General features: G+C 37.1%; 1 protein-coding gene across 2 annotated transcripts in view; it reads right to left on the reverse strand.

Annotated features, from left to right (window-relative positions):
- Window positions 1–13,591, reverse strand: part of FGF12 (fibroblast growth factor 12) — a 537,632-nt gene that overhangs the window by 196,771 nt on the left and 327,270 nt on the right. For both annotated transcript variants that reach the window (XM_057306659.1, XM_026496455.4), the window contains one exon: window positions 6,601–6,711. In XM_057306659.1, the coding sequence (XP_057162642.1) occupies window positions 6,601–6,711 (111 nt within the window). The remainder of the gene's footprint in view (window positions 1–6,600; window positions 6,712–13,591) is intronic.

A 13,591-nucleotide genomic window follows, 5' to 3' on the forward strand; every position in this document is an offset into this window, starting at 1 on the left:
TGAAAACTATAATGTGTATGCTCTACTGGGTGTAAGAGATGAACTCCTTGTCCAGGAAGGCCCCTGGTTAGGGAGAAACACCTCCTTATAATTCTTCTCAGCATCCCTTGTGTACTTGATAATTTTTCCCAACTAACCATGTGGATCATGCTTCTGTTGATAGTTTAGCAATACAGAGCTTCTGTTGGCTTTGGCTGTGTCTATATACTTATGGCTGGTGGTGGTATCAAAACATCATATGTTTGGTATTGTATAGAAAACATAAGTGGAAGACTACAGTTTTAAGTTTCCAATCGGATTTTTGAAACTCAGATACAGACCATTTTGAAATGTTTCTTTATGCTGAACTCATGAGAAATTTAGTTGATTCATAAAATCTGAATAAACTATGTTTGTAATCAGTAGTTAGGAACATAAAATAGTAGAGGTCTAGAATCAAAAGATCTCAAGAAACAGATTCCATATTAGCTAAATATTAAGCACAAAAGTCAAACAACAATTTGTTAAGACAAAGCATGGGAGATTGTTTAAAAAAACATTTTGGAATGAATAAAGCCTTTTTAAACGGGAAAGAAAAACTGAGGGTGTAAAAGCATACTTATAATAAAATAAAATAAAATAAAATAAAATAAAATAAAATAAAATAAAATAGCATGGCCAAGTAAATTCAGAGACAAGCAACAAAATGAGTAAAAACGTACAGCTCATATAACAAAGAGCGGCTTTTTTAAAATATAAATAGATTTCCTACAAATGTAGGTTTACATCCTACAGACATAAACAGGTATTTTATAGAAAGAGAAATGAAGATGGTTCTTAAAATATATGAAGTGCTCAACCTAACTCATAATAAGACAAATAATGTTTATGTTTTTAGGTAACAAAAAGCCAGAAGTTTGATAACATTGTGCTGACCTAGAACATAAGGAAATAGACACCCTCAATGTAAATTTGTATGATGGAGAGCAAACAGATATCTATCAAAATTAAAAAAGCATATACCCTTGACCCAGGAATTCCACTTCTAAGTATCCGTCCCCTAAGTACACTTGTACACATGCAAAATTACTTATGTACCAGGATATTCTTTATCGTGTTGTTTGCAGTAGCAAAATATACAAAGAACTGAAATGGCCTTCAACAGAGAATTAGGTAAAATAAATTATTCCACGTAAACACATACTAACAGGGAAAAATCTCATAGATATAACAATCTAAGTTTAAAAAGATACTGAATAAGCGTTGGATAGATGATGGAGAAAGAGATGATACAGACATACACACAGAGGACTGTATATGTTGACCGATGCATAGACTACATCCAAAACAACACCAAGAAATGTGGCCAAGGGGCAGAAAGGAGAAGAATAAAAAATTGCTTTTGACTATGTCAGTGTCTCCCAGGGAAAGAAACACACCCATGGTTGAACAAAGTTGAGTTTAATGACTCAAGGCAAGGAGGAAAAATGCACTCCATGGTCAAGCTGGGATGTCTTAGTAAGAGGGTGTAAGAAAGGACTTAGAGGATTTGGTCTTGGGTTAGGCAATTGTAGGGTGGGCTCAAAGAAATGTAGATTTACTCCCAATCGATGCTCTAAGGAAGTGAGTGTCATTGTATCATTGGGTATGTTAATAAATATTATCTTTAAGACAAGAAGAACAGACCAAAGTTAAAGCTGTGTTTGGTGAATTAGTAAGCAGCAGGATAGAGAAATATTTGATCATTTTGTAGTTTGGACAGCATTCTTCTTTTTGTCTGTGTTCAGACATGATTACACAGTGGTCTTGTCTTTGTCTTGATCCAGCACAATCACAGCGGCCTTGTCTGATTGGGTGTTCTGTGAAATTGTGTGTATTCAACACAAGTACCCCAAGGCCAGCTGGAGTGCCAGGCTAGCCCCTGGATGGCAGGGACTGTTTCGCTCTTTCTCAATAGCATTCCCTTTTGCACCTTTTTGGTTTTATACTATATACTTATCTTACCTATTCAAAATACTTTTTAAAAGAATCTCAGGACTGGGATTCCCAGGGGAGATGGCAGAGTACGAAGACCCCTGGCTTACCTTCTCTGATGGATACAACTAGCTAACACATCAATGTAAATAACTCAGAAAACAACCCAAAGATTGACAGAATAAACTCCATAACTAAATGTGCATCAAGAGATGAATGGATAAAGAGGAGGAGGTACATACATACAATGGGATATTATTCAGCCATAAAAAAGGAACGAAATCTTGCCATTTTCAACAACATGGAAGGACCTAGGAAGTCTAATGCTAGAAAATAAGTTAGAGAAAGACAAATACCATTTGACTTCACTCATAGTGGAATTTAAGAAACAAAACAAATGAATGAAGGGAAAAAAAGAGAGCGACAAACCAAGAAACTGATGCTTAACTAGAGAGAACAAACTGATGGTTACCGGAGGGGAGGTGGGTAGGGGATGGGTGAACTAGGTGATGGGAATTAAAGAGCACACGCTGAGCACTGTGTAATGTGTAGAATTGTCGAATCACTATCTTGCACACCTGAAACTAATATAACATTGGATATTAATTATACTGGAATGAAAATGAAAAACCTTAATAAAATTTAAAAAATGAATCTCAGGACTGAAGGAGACCTTAAAAGTCACTGAGCCCTGAAACTACCGCAATCACCACCACCTTCCTCCCCCTTCCCACACCAACAGGGTTTACTTGCAAAACCCCCTACAAGTGCCAATACAGCATCTGCTTGAATATCTCTAGTTTCACCATTATACTACTTTATCAGGCAGCTCATTCCATATATTTTGTTCAGAGGGAAAGAGAACAATACTTTTGGTTATAATATCTTAATTGTTTCCACCCCAGCATGTTTGACCTCTTCAAATGCATCTTCTCCTATGGCAGCTAGTAGAGCAAAATAATTACCTTTCTAATTTTATGTAAAATATTCCTATTAATACTCTCCACACTGCAATTGTCTTTTTTGTGCCACTGTTCCAACACAGTTTTGTATCTTTTGTTATCATTACATTTGCAGAGATTCTTATCTGTTGCTGCTGACAAACCCATTTGTTTTTGTACTCAATTACATGTAATTAGTCTTTTCTTCATGAACAAAAGAACAGGTGTCTCTATCAATCCAATGCTAGATACCATGGTAAGGTTGGTTGGACGTAATGATGTCTAGTGAACCGAACAGCATAATTCTGACAGATGCTCATAGTAACAAGATTTTTTTTTCAAACAATCAAATGCTTTTACTCCTGCCCACACAAAGTAGAGAAAGAAAAGTCATTTTCACATCTTAGAGGCTTATAATTTTCTATTTTAAAAAAATGAGTAGAATTCAAATCCTCCTCTGATATGTTTACCCTTCATCCCCACTAAGAAAAAGTATAAATAAAAATTATTTGCTCTCATTGGAAATTTTTCAGTGGAAATATGTGTGGGGGGGGGGCTGGGGAATCAGAATAAAGTAAGTTAACTGAAAAACTGGGAAAAATCTGAATTAAGTCTATAGCTCAGTTAATAGTATTGTACCAGTGTTAATTTCTTGGATTTGATAATTTTACAGTTGTTACATAAAATGATACCATTAGGGGAAACTGGATGGAAAGTATATAGGAATATCCTGTATTGCTTTGTAACTTTTCTGAAGTCTAAAATTATTTCAAAGGAAAAGTTAAATTAATATTTGGGTGGGTGGAGTATTTATCCAATGACTTGGAGAAACTTTTGTATATATGCACAAGGGGGCATTCATTCATTCATCCTATTTTTGCTGAGTACTTACTACGTATTAGAGATCATTCTAAACATAATTAAAGAGCAAAACAAAAATTTTTCCCTCATGGAACTTACATTCTCCTGAAAGAAAGAGGAAGATCGAAAATAAAAAAATAAACAGCAACTCTGTGTGTGTGTGTGTGTGTGTGTGTGTGTGTGTGTGTGTGTGTGTACGGTGGTTATAAGAGCTATGAATACAAAAAAGGAGGGTATCAGAATAGAGAGGGCCAAGGTAAGTTGTGTCATTTTATAAAGGATGGTTAGGGAAGGTCTATTCAACAACTATAAGAAATATGGTTGTGCTGCCTTAAAATAGAAATGACAATTATCTACCAAAAAGAGAATGGATAAATGTATTTGGGTATATTCATGCAAAGAGATACTTTACAAAAATAAAAGTGAACAATAAAAGGCAAATATATCACCATATATGCAGCTCACAACCATAATATTTTAGGGAGGAAAAATACACAGAAGTTATACACAGTATATGTTCTCACTTACTAAAAGTTTAAAAACATGCAAAACAACATTACAAATGGTTTTAAGTATACATACATGAAAAAATGTATTTTTAAAACTGCATGGAAATAAACAATGCTACATTCAGGCTTGTTGTTATGTTTGGTACTGAAGGAAAGCAGGACTCCACCAAGGCAGGTACACCGTGGGTTCAAATGTATTGATATTTTTTAACTAAATTTTATGCCAGGGACTGGGTATCCAGATAGATTTATCCTAGTCTTATTATTTTGTATGTCTAAACTATTTTTGAAACTAATATATCAAAAAGTATGTGGAGTTGTTTATCTTAAGAAAAAATATTTTAAATGTATGAATCCAGTTTCTAAAAGTATCTGACAAAACGTATCATCCTCAATATGTGTGTTATGCATAATGCCACTATGCATACATATATAGGCATATATATTTGTACATATATATGCGTATAAATGTATGTGTGTGTATGTGTCTGTCTGTATATATATATGGATTTACATCAGACATTGACCCAGTATCTGCAGAGAGAGCACTTTTCAATTGTTTTTCTATGAAACAGTGAAAGAAGGATTTTTGTCAGTTGAACCCACACTTTTGCCCCTGCCCTTCCACCACAAACCCATGATAAATGTCATACATCTGCAGGACAGCTGTCTGGGTTATGGCTGCACCATGTGGAACTGTGTATAGTTATTCGACTTACTTGGGGATTGAATCTATCTTCCTTAATTGATAATGTTTCGATTTTTTTTAAAAAGTTGGATGGATGGTGCTGACAGGAGACATTCATATTATTGTCTCCAGCCACCACATTTTATAGAAAAAGAAACTGAGATCAAGGGATACCTCCGGACAGCACAGGTGACACAACTAAGCAATCTCCCTGATTCCTTCCAACAATACTCGTAGCTTCACTAAATCTACATGGAAGTACAGATGCAACAGATGAAGATCTTACATGGAGAGAAAGGCACGCTCATTCTTCCGTACCCAGATGAAAACATGACTCATTTAAAAAATGCATTCCAATAAATAAATCACTAAATCAATAAAAAAAAGAATGCATTCCTACAAACCAACACAAACCAACAATACAAACGACAATAGGCTAATCGACTATGTAGGAAACTGAGTTGCAATGTTTTATAATATCTTTTCTGTATTGTAATTCATATCTTGTCATATGTAATATGAAGTGGACAAAGAATGATTTAGAAGGGGTGGACAAGAACATGTTCACACTTTAGGAATTGCAAATCTTCCCTCAAATCTTTAATTTTAATTTAAAAGTTATTTCACCATAAAATATAAGGCGTCTTAGATTATCTTATGCAGTTGGTAGATTGTCACCCTGACCACAAAATCATATCCGTCAGAAGACAACTCAATGGGACATATACTTGATGAGTATTTACTATGTGCTCAACACTACTGATTAGCAGTGAATACGGACAAACTTTAGGAAACAATATGGCACCCTGCAAAATTTTAAGATAACATGAATTTCCCCCCGGGTATCTGTATATGATTGTGCAGGAACTAAAAGATATGATGTGAGTGATCACTCTTGACTCTGAGGCTTGTATTCAAAATTCTTCTGAATGCAAATATACTTTGTCATACCTTGATGAGTTTGCTTAGTTATTAAACTTGTCAACTCTATGCTTTAATTAGTTAAAAACTAATTCCAGGGATATTATTAACAAACTTTGAATATCTGGCATTTTATTTAAAAAACTTACAGGCGAAATTTCAGGTCTACTGGCCTTTATTATCCTATTATTACCAAAACATCATCATACTATTTTTCTTTTTAAAACAATATAAAAGAAAAAATATATTTTCCTTTTAAAATCAATAATTTTGTCCTCAATCAAAATGAAATCACATGTAATAGACATATGTATGTATTCAATGTTTACCTTAAGAAGTAATTTTGGTCTGCCAGAAACGATGTTCCGAGAATTATTATAACATGTTTACTATTTGGTTCCAGGATTAAAACACCATCTTGTGCTGGAAGGTCTGTCTTGTTCCTACAAATACTTATCACCATATTGACTATAAACCCTGGGATGGAAGGATATTCTAATCCATTGACTATTTGGAACTCCTTCAAGCCTCCTACCTTCTCATTTAGTATGTCACCTCCCAACTGTCTCTTTACTATAGGGAATCAAAGCAAAAAGGATAAAAGGCAAGACACCAGCTTACTAGCAGCTAAACAGTTCAAAAAGCAGCCTGGCCACACCTTAAGTCTAAGATACATTGGGCCATACATATGATCATAATGGGATTGCAAGAAGCTAATGTTCCTTACTGTAGTCACTATTTTCGTCCTTGGTCCCGTCAATGGTACCATCTGGGTGCATCTGCAGGAAATATCCCTGCTGGCTGAATAACCTTGTCACAATTCCTTTCAGCTGGGGTTCTGCAAAACAAAATGAAATGATTATTCAAATTCTTATTTTGTTTATAAAAATACACACTTGCAAATTATCCAAAAATTCTCTAAGTAAACTCACAAATGCCAAAGGCTTAAATATTGAAATAAGCATTTGGAAAGGGGGCATTTCAGTAACATATCTTTACTCTTCTTTTTCCTTCTAGAGGCAGAGCCATAATACTATACAGCAGTAAACCAAATACAAATAGATAAAAACGAATTATGATTAGGAAAATACAGAGATATGCTAAAAATGTGAATTATTTCTCTCCCTCAAACATCTAGTTTCTGAAGATGCCACCAAGCTTATGGTCCCATTCCAGAATCACTATTTAGACCACACTGTCCCTATAATTCCTAAGCTTCCAGCAGTCAAAATCAGGCCCCGGAAGACTTCTATTTCTGTTCAATGTCAACTATCCAGCAGAAACTCCTGGATTTTGAAATGCTAGTCAATTTCAGCCAGAAAGAAAGAATGGCTTATATGAGAACCAGAGGACAAAGCAAAACCCCCATGGTCATGAGATGTATGTGAAAACAGATTTCACCTTCAATGAATACCTCATCAGAGAGGAGCCCCAGCACTTCAAAAGTCATTTTTTCATTTAATTAATTAATTAATTCATGCATATTTCTCTCAGTATTCCAAACTAGGAGCGGTTCTCAGCTTTTAAAAACTCCCTACACACCTGGGGCGCCTCGTAGCACAGTCCTTAAGCACGTCTGCCTTCGGCTCAGGGCGTGATCCCAGCGTTATGGGATCGAGCCCTGCATCAGGCTCCTCCACTGGGAGCCTGCTTCTTCCTCTCCTACTCCCCCTGCTTGTGTTCCCTCTCTCGCTGGCTGTCTCTATGTCAATAAATAAAAATCTTTAAAAAATAAAAAAAATAAAATAAAACTCCCTACACACTAATACTGTCAAGCTGAACTTTGGATTTTTATATATCAGCTAACATAAATATTTAAAACTTTCTCATTGTGGTGCTGGCTGCCAGCAACAATTCATTTTCTACAACATCACTACCATCTTTGTCTCTACTACAGTACTGGGCAAAAATTAGACTGTTCTAATGCATCCCTGAAGTAACAACATACTACCCGCAAAAGGACAATCACTGAAGTTCAACTGATACTCAATATCATTCCTTCCCCCATTTATTCAACCAATATTTACTCCAAATCTCTTTTTTGTCAGGCAATATGCTAGGTATAGTGTGTTAAACCAAACACACTTATTGATGTTTAATTCTAGATAAGAATTCCAGTTAAGGATTCAGTGCATTTAACTCTCTAGGAATGGACCTGCTCTCTACAGCATATGTCTGTGGTTAAACTTGTTCACATATGCCTTGATCACATATATTCAGGAATATAAGGCAATGCCTATATAAACCTGTCATCTTCAAAGCAATCCTAAGAAGTAGAAAAGATAACAAGAAAATTGGGAATAAGGAAGCAGGGTTATGAAAAAAGAGAACTGAACTGGAAATTAGGCATTCTGATTGATAACTATATGTTATATATGTGTGTTAAATAAATCCAATTTATTTACTTTGTGAGCCTTAATTTCCTTATCAATACTGTCTAAAAGTTAAACTGAAATATCTTGAGATCCCTTCTATAAGTATCTATTGACCTGGAGCATATTAGAATCCTCTGCCCTGAGTGGTGGTAGAAATCAAGGAATGGATTCATGTTCAGTGTGTTGCCTCCATGGGCCCACCCAGTCTGACATACTAGGGACATGTTAGAGGAACACATAGCTAGCTAAGATCACTGTAAAATAATATCCTATACCACTATTACCATCTATCAAGCCCTACCTACCAACTGTTTTAGGTTCTGCTCAAGATCACCTCCTCCAAGAAAGCTTGGCTATCATAAATGCAGATCACTTTTATAATCAGGGGAAATAAAAAGAACATGTGTGCTTCTGCCACGAGCCTAACTGATTGACAGGCAGGTGTTAATATGGCACACTTAATTCTATATATGCAGCCGGAAGACCCAGTTTTGACCACAATTGCCATGTAGTCCTGAGGAAGTCATTTTACATTTGAGGCTCAGCTGTCATATCTGTATAAAGGGAAAAATAATTCCTATGCTCACTATAGCCATTGAGAATTTCAATGAATAAATATCGGGGATAGTATGATTTGAAATAAAAAGAATATAAATCCTAATTAAGGTCTGTTTTTCAATGATGAAAATCAGACGTCTTCTGATTTCTGTTATAGTGATATATTAATTAAGCTTGTAAGTCATTAAAGTAAACAGTAGGCTAAGAGTAGAGGATAGAAAAGGGTAGAAGGAAAGGAACAACTGCCTTATATTTGATATTTTATTTCTAATAAGCTTGATAAGGTCACTTTAAGAAGTAATGTTTTGGTTGGTAATGAGATGCATAGCAGCTGAGTCACTAATGCCAGCAAAAGTTTGTTTGTTTTTTTCATGCTCCTCTTTCTGCAGCTGTAATTAAACACTTCTTTTGCTATGGTGAAGCTATCCCCCTATTGGGGCCCTGGGAATTCAGGATGGAAACTCCTGTTCAAGATAATGAGCATCAGGCTTTTATACCATCCGTGACTGCCCAAAAGCAGTGCCAGAACAAGCTTGGAGTCTGAGTTTTAATTAGGTGATGATCTAGGGAAGCAAATGCTTGCATTCTAGATGTTTCAAAGGAGACCTGACCATCTACTGAACAAATGCCCTGAACCTAGAATGTGTCATAGAAAGCCAGGCCTGCCTGTCCCCTGATTACCATCCACCAAACCCTACCAACTTTTCTAGGCTCAGTTCAAGATCATCTCCTCCACGAAGGCTTGGCTATCATAAGTGTGGATTGTTTTTATAATGGGGGAGGGAGGGGAAAAGAAATGTTTTGTTATATTTTAAAGAAAGGGGTTAAAAATTGAGACCACTTTTTGGTACATCTAAAATCCTAAAGGCACTCAACAAATATGCTTTTTATTTGTCAGACAATACTTGGGGATCTAAGAGATGAATAATTCCTGTGCTGTATTGGAGCACCCAGTCTAATGCATGAAACATATTCATATATACTACTACTGTGGGGTAGGTGTTAAATAAGAGTTAGAAGCAGAGTGGCATACTGGCACCAAGGAGTTAGGGACTAATTCTGTCTCAAGGTTGGGTGAAGGCACTTCATCCATCACTTGAAGAGTAAGTGGCATTTTAATAGGAAAAAAAAAAAAAGAAAACAGAGAAAGGGCATCCAGACAGATAAACAATGGATATTTTCCAATTTATATGACCCTACTTGATTCTAAGATAATGTTCTTCTATTATTATTTTTTTTTTAATGAAGTGATGGCCAAATTATTAGATGGTGAGATGGCATGGGTTTGGTTAGTTATCTTTTGTACTCTAAAATGGTGTGGCAAATGCTGCTAGCTTTTCTCCCAAATCCATTTCCTCTTTTTCCTGGGCACCCAGCTAGACCATATGTCCTAGCCTCCCTTGCAGTTAGGTTTGGCAGATGAATGAGTGTCATATGGAATGTAAGTGGAAGTGATGTGTGCCATTTTCAGGCCGAGGCTTTTAAAAGCAAACATTCTCTTAATGCTGGCTGGATTTAGATGACAAAGCCCTAGGGGATGTCAACAAAATAGAAGAATACTGGGCCTCTGAATAACTGATAGAAAAAAGATAATAGCTATCAGAAATACCCACTTCGGTTGGGGTGAACAGGAAATAAACTTCCACTGGTTGTGCATAGTGAATTCCTTCCAAAAAGTACAATAGGAAAAGGGGGAGGGGATGGAGTAATTTTACAGCAGAGAAGCCTGACAAACAAAACACTACCTCAGCAAGGTGATCAAGGTTATTATCAACAGTCATAAATCATGCTGATAATATGTACATTTGACATGATGTGATGAGAACGGCACTTTACCTCTGTGATCCTCCCAAAATCTCATAACCCCAGTCTGATCATGAGAAAAACACCAGACAAATACCAACTAAAGGACATTCTACAAAATAGCTGACTAGGAACGCTTAAATTGTCAAGGTCATCAAAAACAAGAAAAGCCTAAGAAAATGTCACAGCCAAGAGGAGTCTAAGGAGACATGACATTCTAAATGGGTATTCTAAATGGGATCCTGGGACCAAAAAAGAATAGTAGGTAAAAACTAAGGAAATCTAAATAAATTATAGACTTTAGTTAATCACGATATATCAATACTGACTTGTTAATTTTCATAAATATACCAAATCAATGTCAGATGTTAATATAAGAAACTGGGTGTAGTTTATATGGGAACTCTATGTACTGGCTTCCCTTTTCTGTAAATTTAAAACCATTCTAAAATAAAAAGTTTAGTGATAATTATAGCCACAAAGCAAGTTAGGAATTTAATTCTCAAAGAGGCTGGGTGAGAAAGTAGGTAAAGGATAGGAACTCAGGCTCAACAATGCTTCCCTTCAGGATGACATGGCAATTTCCACAGCGGTTTGAATTCAAAGCCCCTCAGGAGCACTAGAACCTGGAAGAGCTCTCTAGACCCTCCTGCTGGTGTCACATGGAGTGCAGTGGAACAGTTAGCTAGGTATGCACCGGAAACCCAGAGCAGGCTGCAACTATGGGGGCCTGACCACACATCTCAGGATGACCACTGGATGGCAGAAAATCAAATGAATTTTAGAAATGGAAATGATCTTGGAATCTAACACCTCCCTTCATCAAAATATCTTCCTTCATCAATGGCAAAGATTAAAAAAAAAAAAAAACACTGAGGCTCAGAGGGAAAGTGTCTTGTCTAAGGTCATCCAGCTAATACATAGCTGATTTAGCACAAGAACGCCTCTCTTATACACTGGATGAACATCGTGCTTTCCTTTCAAAGAGCAGCTAAGACATCATGCATATCTTGTGCAAGCTGGGGGGCCTGGGAGACAAGAAGGCAGAGAAGGGAAGAAGGAGAGCACTGAGTTGTGTTATCAGTTACTGGAGTATGGGGGTGATAAAGGAAAGGGGTCATAGGAAACTGTGCAAGAAGTACATATATACACATATATATACACATTAAACATCTTTGATACTACAATTGGATTGTAATTATCTAAGGCCCATCTATTCAACATTTGCACTCAAAGTCAGAGATAAAGTACCTCGTGTAAACACCATTCTAAAATGAAAAATACAAATTCATTCATTAATTAAAATGAAAAACACAACAGTGATCCAAACTTTATTATGGAAGCTATATCCAGAGAATTAATAGTATTTATTACAACAATGACGTCTATATTCCGAACCCATCTACTTTGTATCAGGCATTGCCCTGATGGTTTTACTATATTTTTATTTAATACTCACAATAACTGAATATCTAGAAGTATCTAAGGTACTTTTTTCTCATTTTCCAGATGAGATTATGGAGATTCAAAATCTACCACACTTACCCAAAGTTACAGAACTAGTAAATGAAGAGACAGATCTAGTGTAAGAGTCTGTGGTCCTAGCTACTCTCCACACTGTTCAGTCACTTTGAGAAAGACACTGGCAAAACTCACACAGGCCCCAAGGAAAGGGAGCCAAACCAGGAGGGCACAGAGGACTGCCCTGTGAAGAATGGCTGAATGAACAGTCAATATGCAGCCTGGAGAAGGGAGGACTCCGGGGACGTGAGAGCTGCCCTCACTTTCTTAACAGCAGACAGAAGTAAGAAGCCAATTTGTTCTGAGTAGCTCCACGGGGATAGAACTAGGGCCAATGGGTGAAAGTCATAGGGAGGCAGGTGAAAAAGAATTTCCTATGAACTGGATTCAAAGAGAGAACAGGCTGCCTAAAGAAAGAGTGAGTTTTCTATCATGGACGGAAGCAAACAGGGAGAAGCAGAAAAACTCTACATCAGAACAGCTGTGAAGACACTGTTTTGCAGACCGGGAGGTCTGCAAAAGCTAAGACAGTCTGCAGGACAATGCAAGGTCCTCTCCAGCCTTGATGTCCTGGAAAGCTTGGGGATCAGCCAGATGGCCCTCTAAATACAAGTTTACTCCTCTGTGTCTTTGTGTGTGCTTAGGACAGGGAATTAAAAAGACTGTTTACCAGTCATCGTGAAAATGCAGCTCTTTGTAAATGTTCAACATGGATTGTGGGAGTAACCTGACGGAGTTTTCTAATCAGTCTCTGTGGGTTTAGAAAGGGGGCCTCAGTATTAAGGTTTAATGTTGCCCCTTAAAGGAACGAAGATTGAAGAGGCTGTTAAATGCGATTCTTGTCAAGTGCTTCTGGGACCTCACGCTGCTGCAGATTTCAAAATGAGACTATTTTGGAGGGTTGGAGACTCTTCATAAACAGGTACCTTTCTGACCAAATCACAGCTAAAGGGTATAGACTGGGGCATATTTACATACCATAAATCAAAGCCCCAGACAAATCAGAAATGGGATACAGTAAGACATTCGAAAGAGGACAGAACTTTTCTGGGCTTTGCAACACACTGCAGAAATTACAACCATGCTGAGTGAGAGGAATTCATTAAAAATACATATTGTTTAGGAAAAGTGATGCAGGACGGAGGCCCCGCTTTCACTCAGCAGACTGCAGTGGACACGGGAAAAGGAGCACCTTGCAGAACTGAGTGCAGAATACTGGAGATGTGTCATCATGGCCACCAGAATCTGCCCTGAGGGGTAAAGGGAGTGACGTCCTGACCCAAGTCCTCAGTCTCCCCATGGATCACAGGCAGGTGATAGACGCCGTGAGCAGTTACCGCCCTGACAGCCGTGAACTCCCCGCATACCAAAAATCATTGCAAAGGACTCTGTATCTATAAGTGCATATCTATTTTCTCAGTCAACAGACACTAATGGCTCATTTCATTCAAAAAACAAGTA

The sequence above is a fragment of the Ursus arctos genome, unplaced genomic scaffold (assembly GCF_023065955.2).
Source record: "Ursus arctos isolate Adak ecotype North America unplaced genomic scaffold, UrsArc2.0 scaffold_4, whole genome shotgun sequence".
Taxonomy (NCBI): Eukaryota; Metazoa; Chordata; class Mammalia; order Carnivora; family Ursidae; genus Ursus; species Ursus arctos.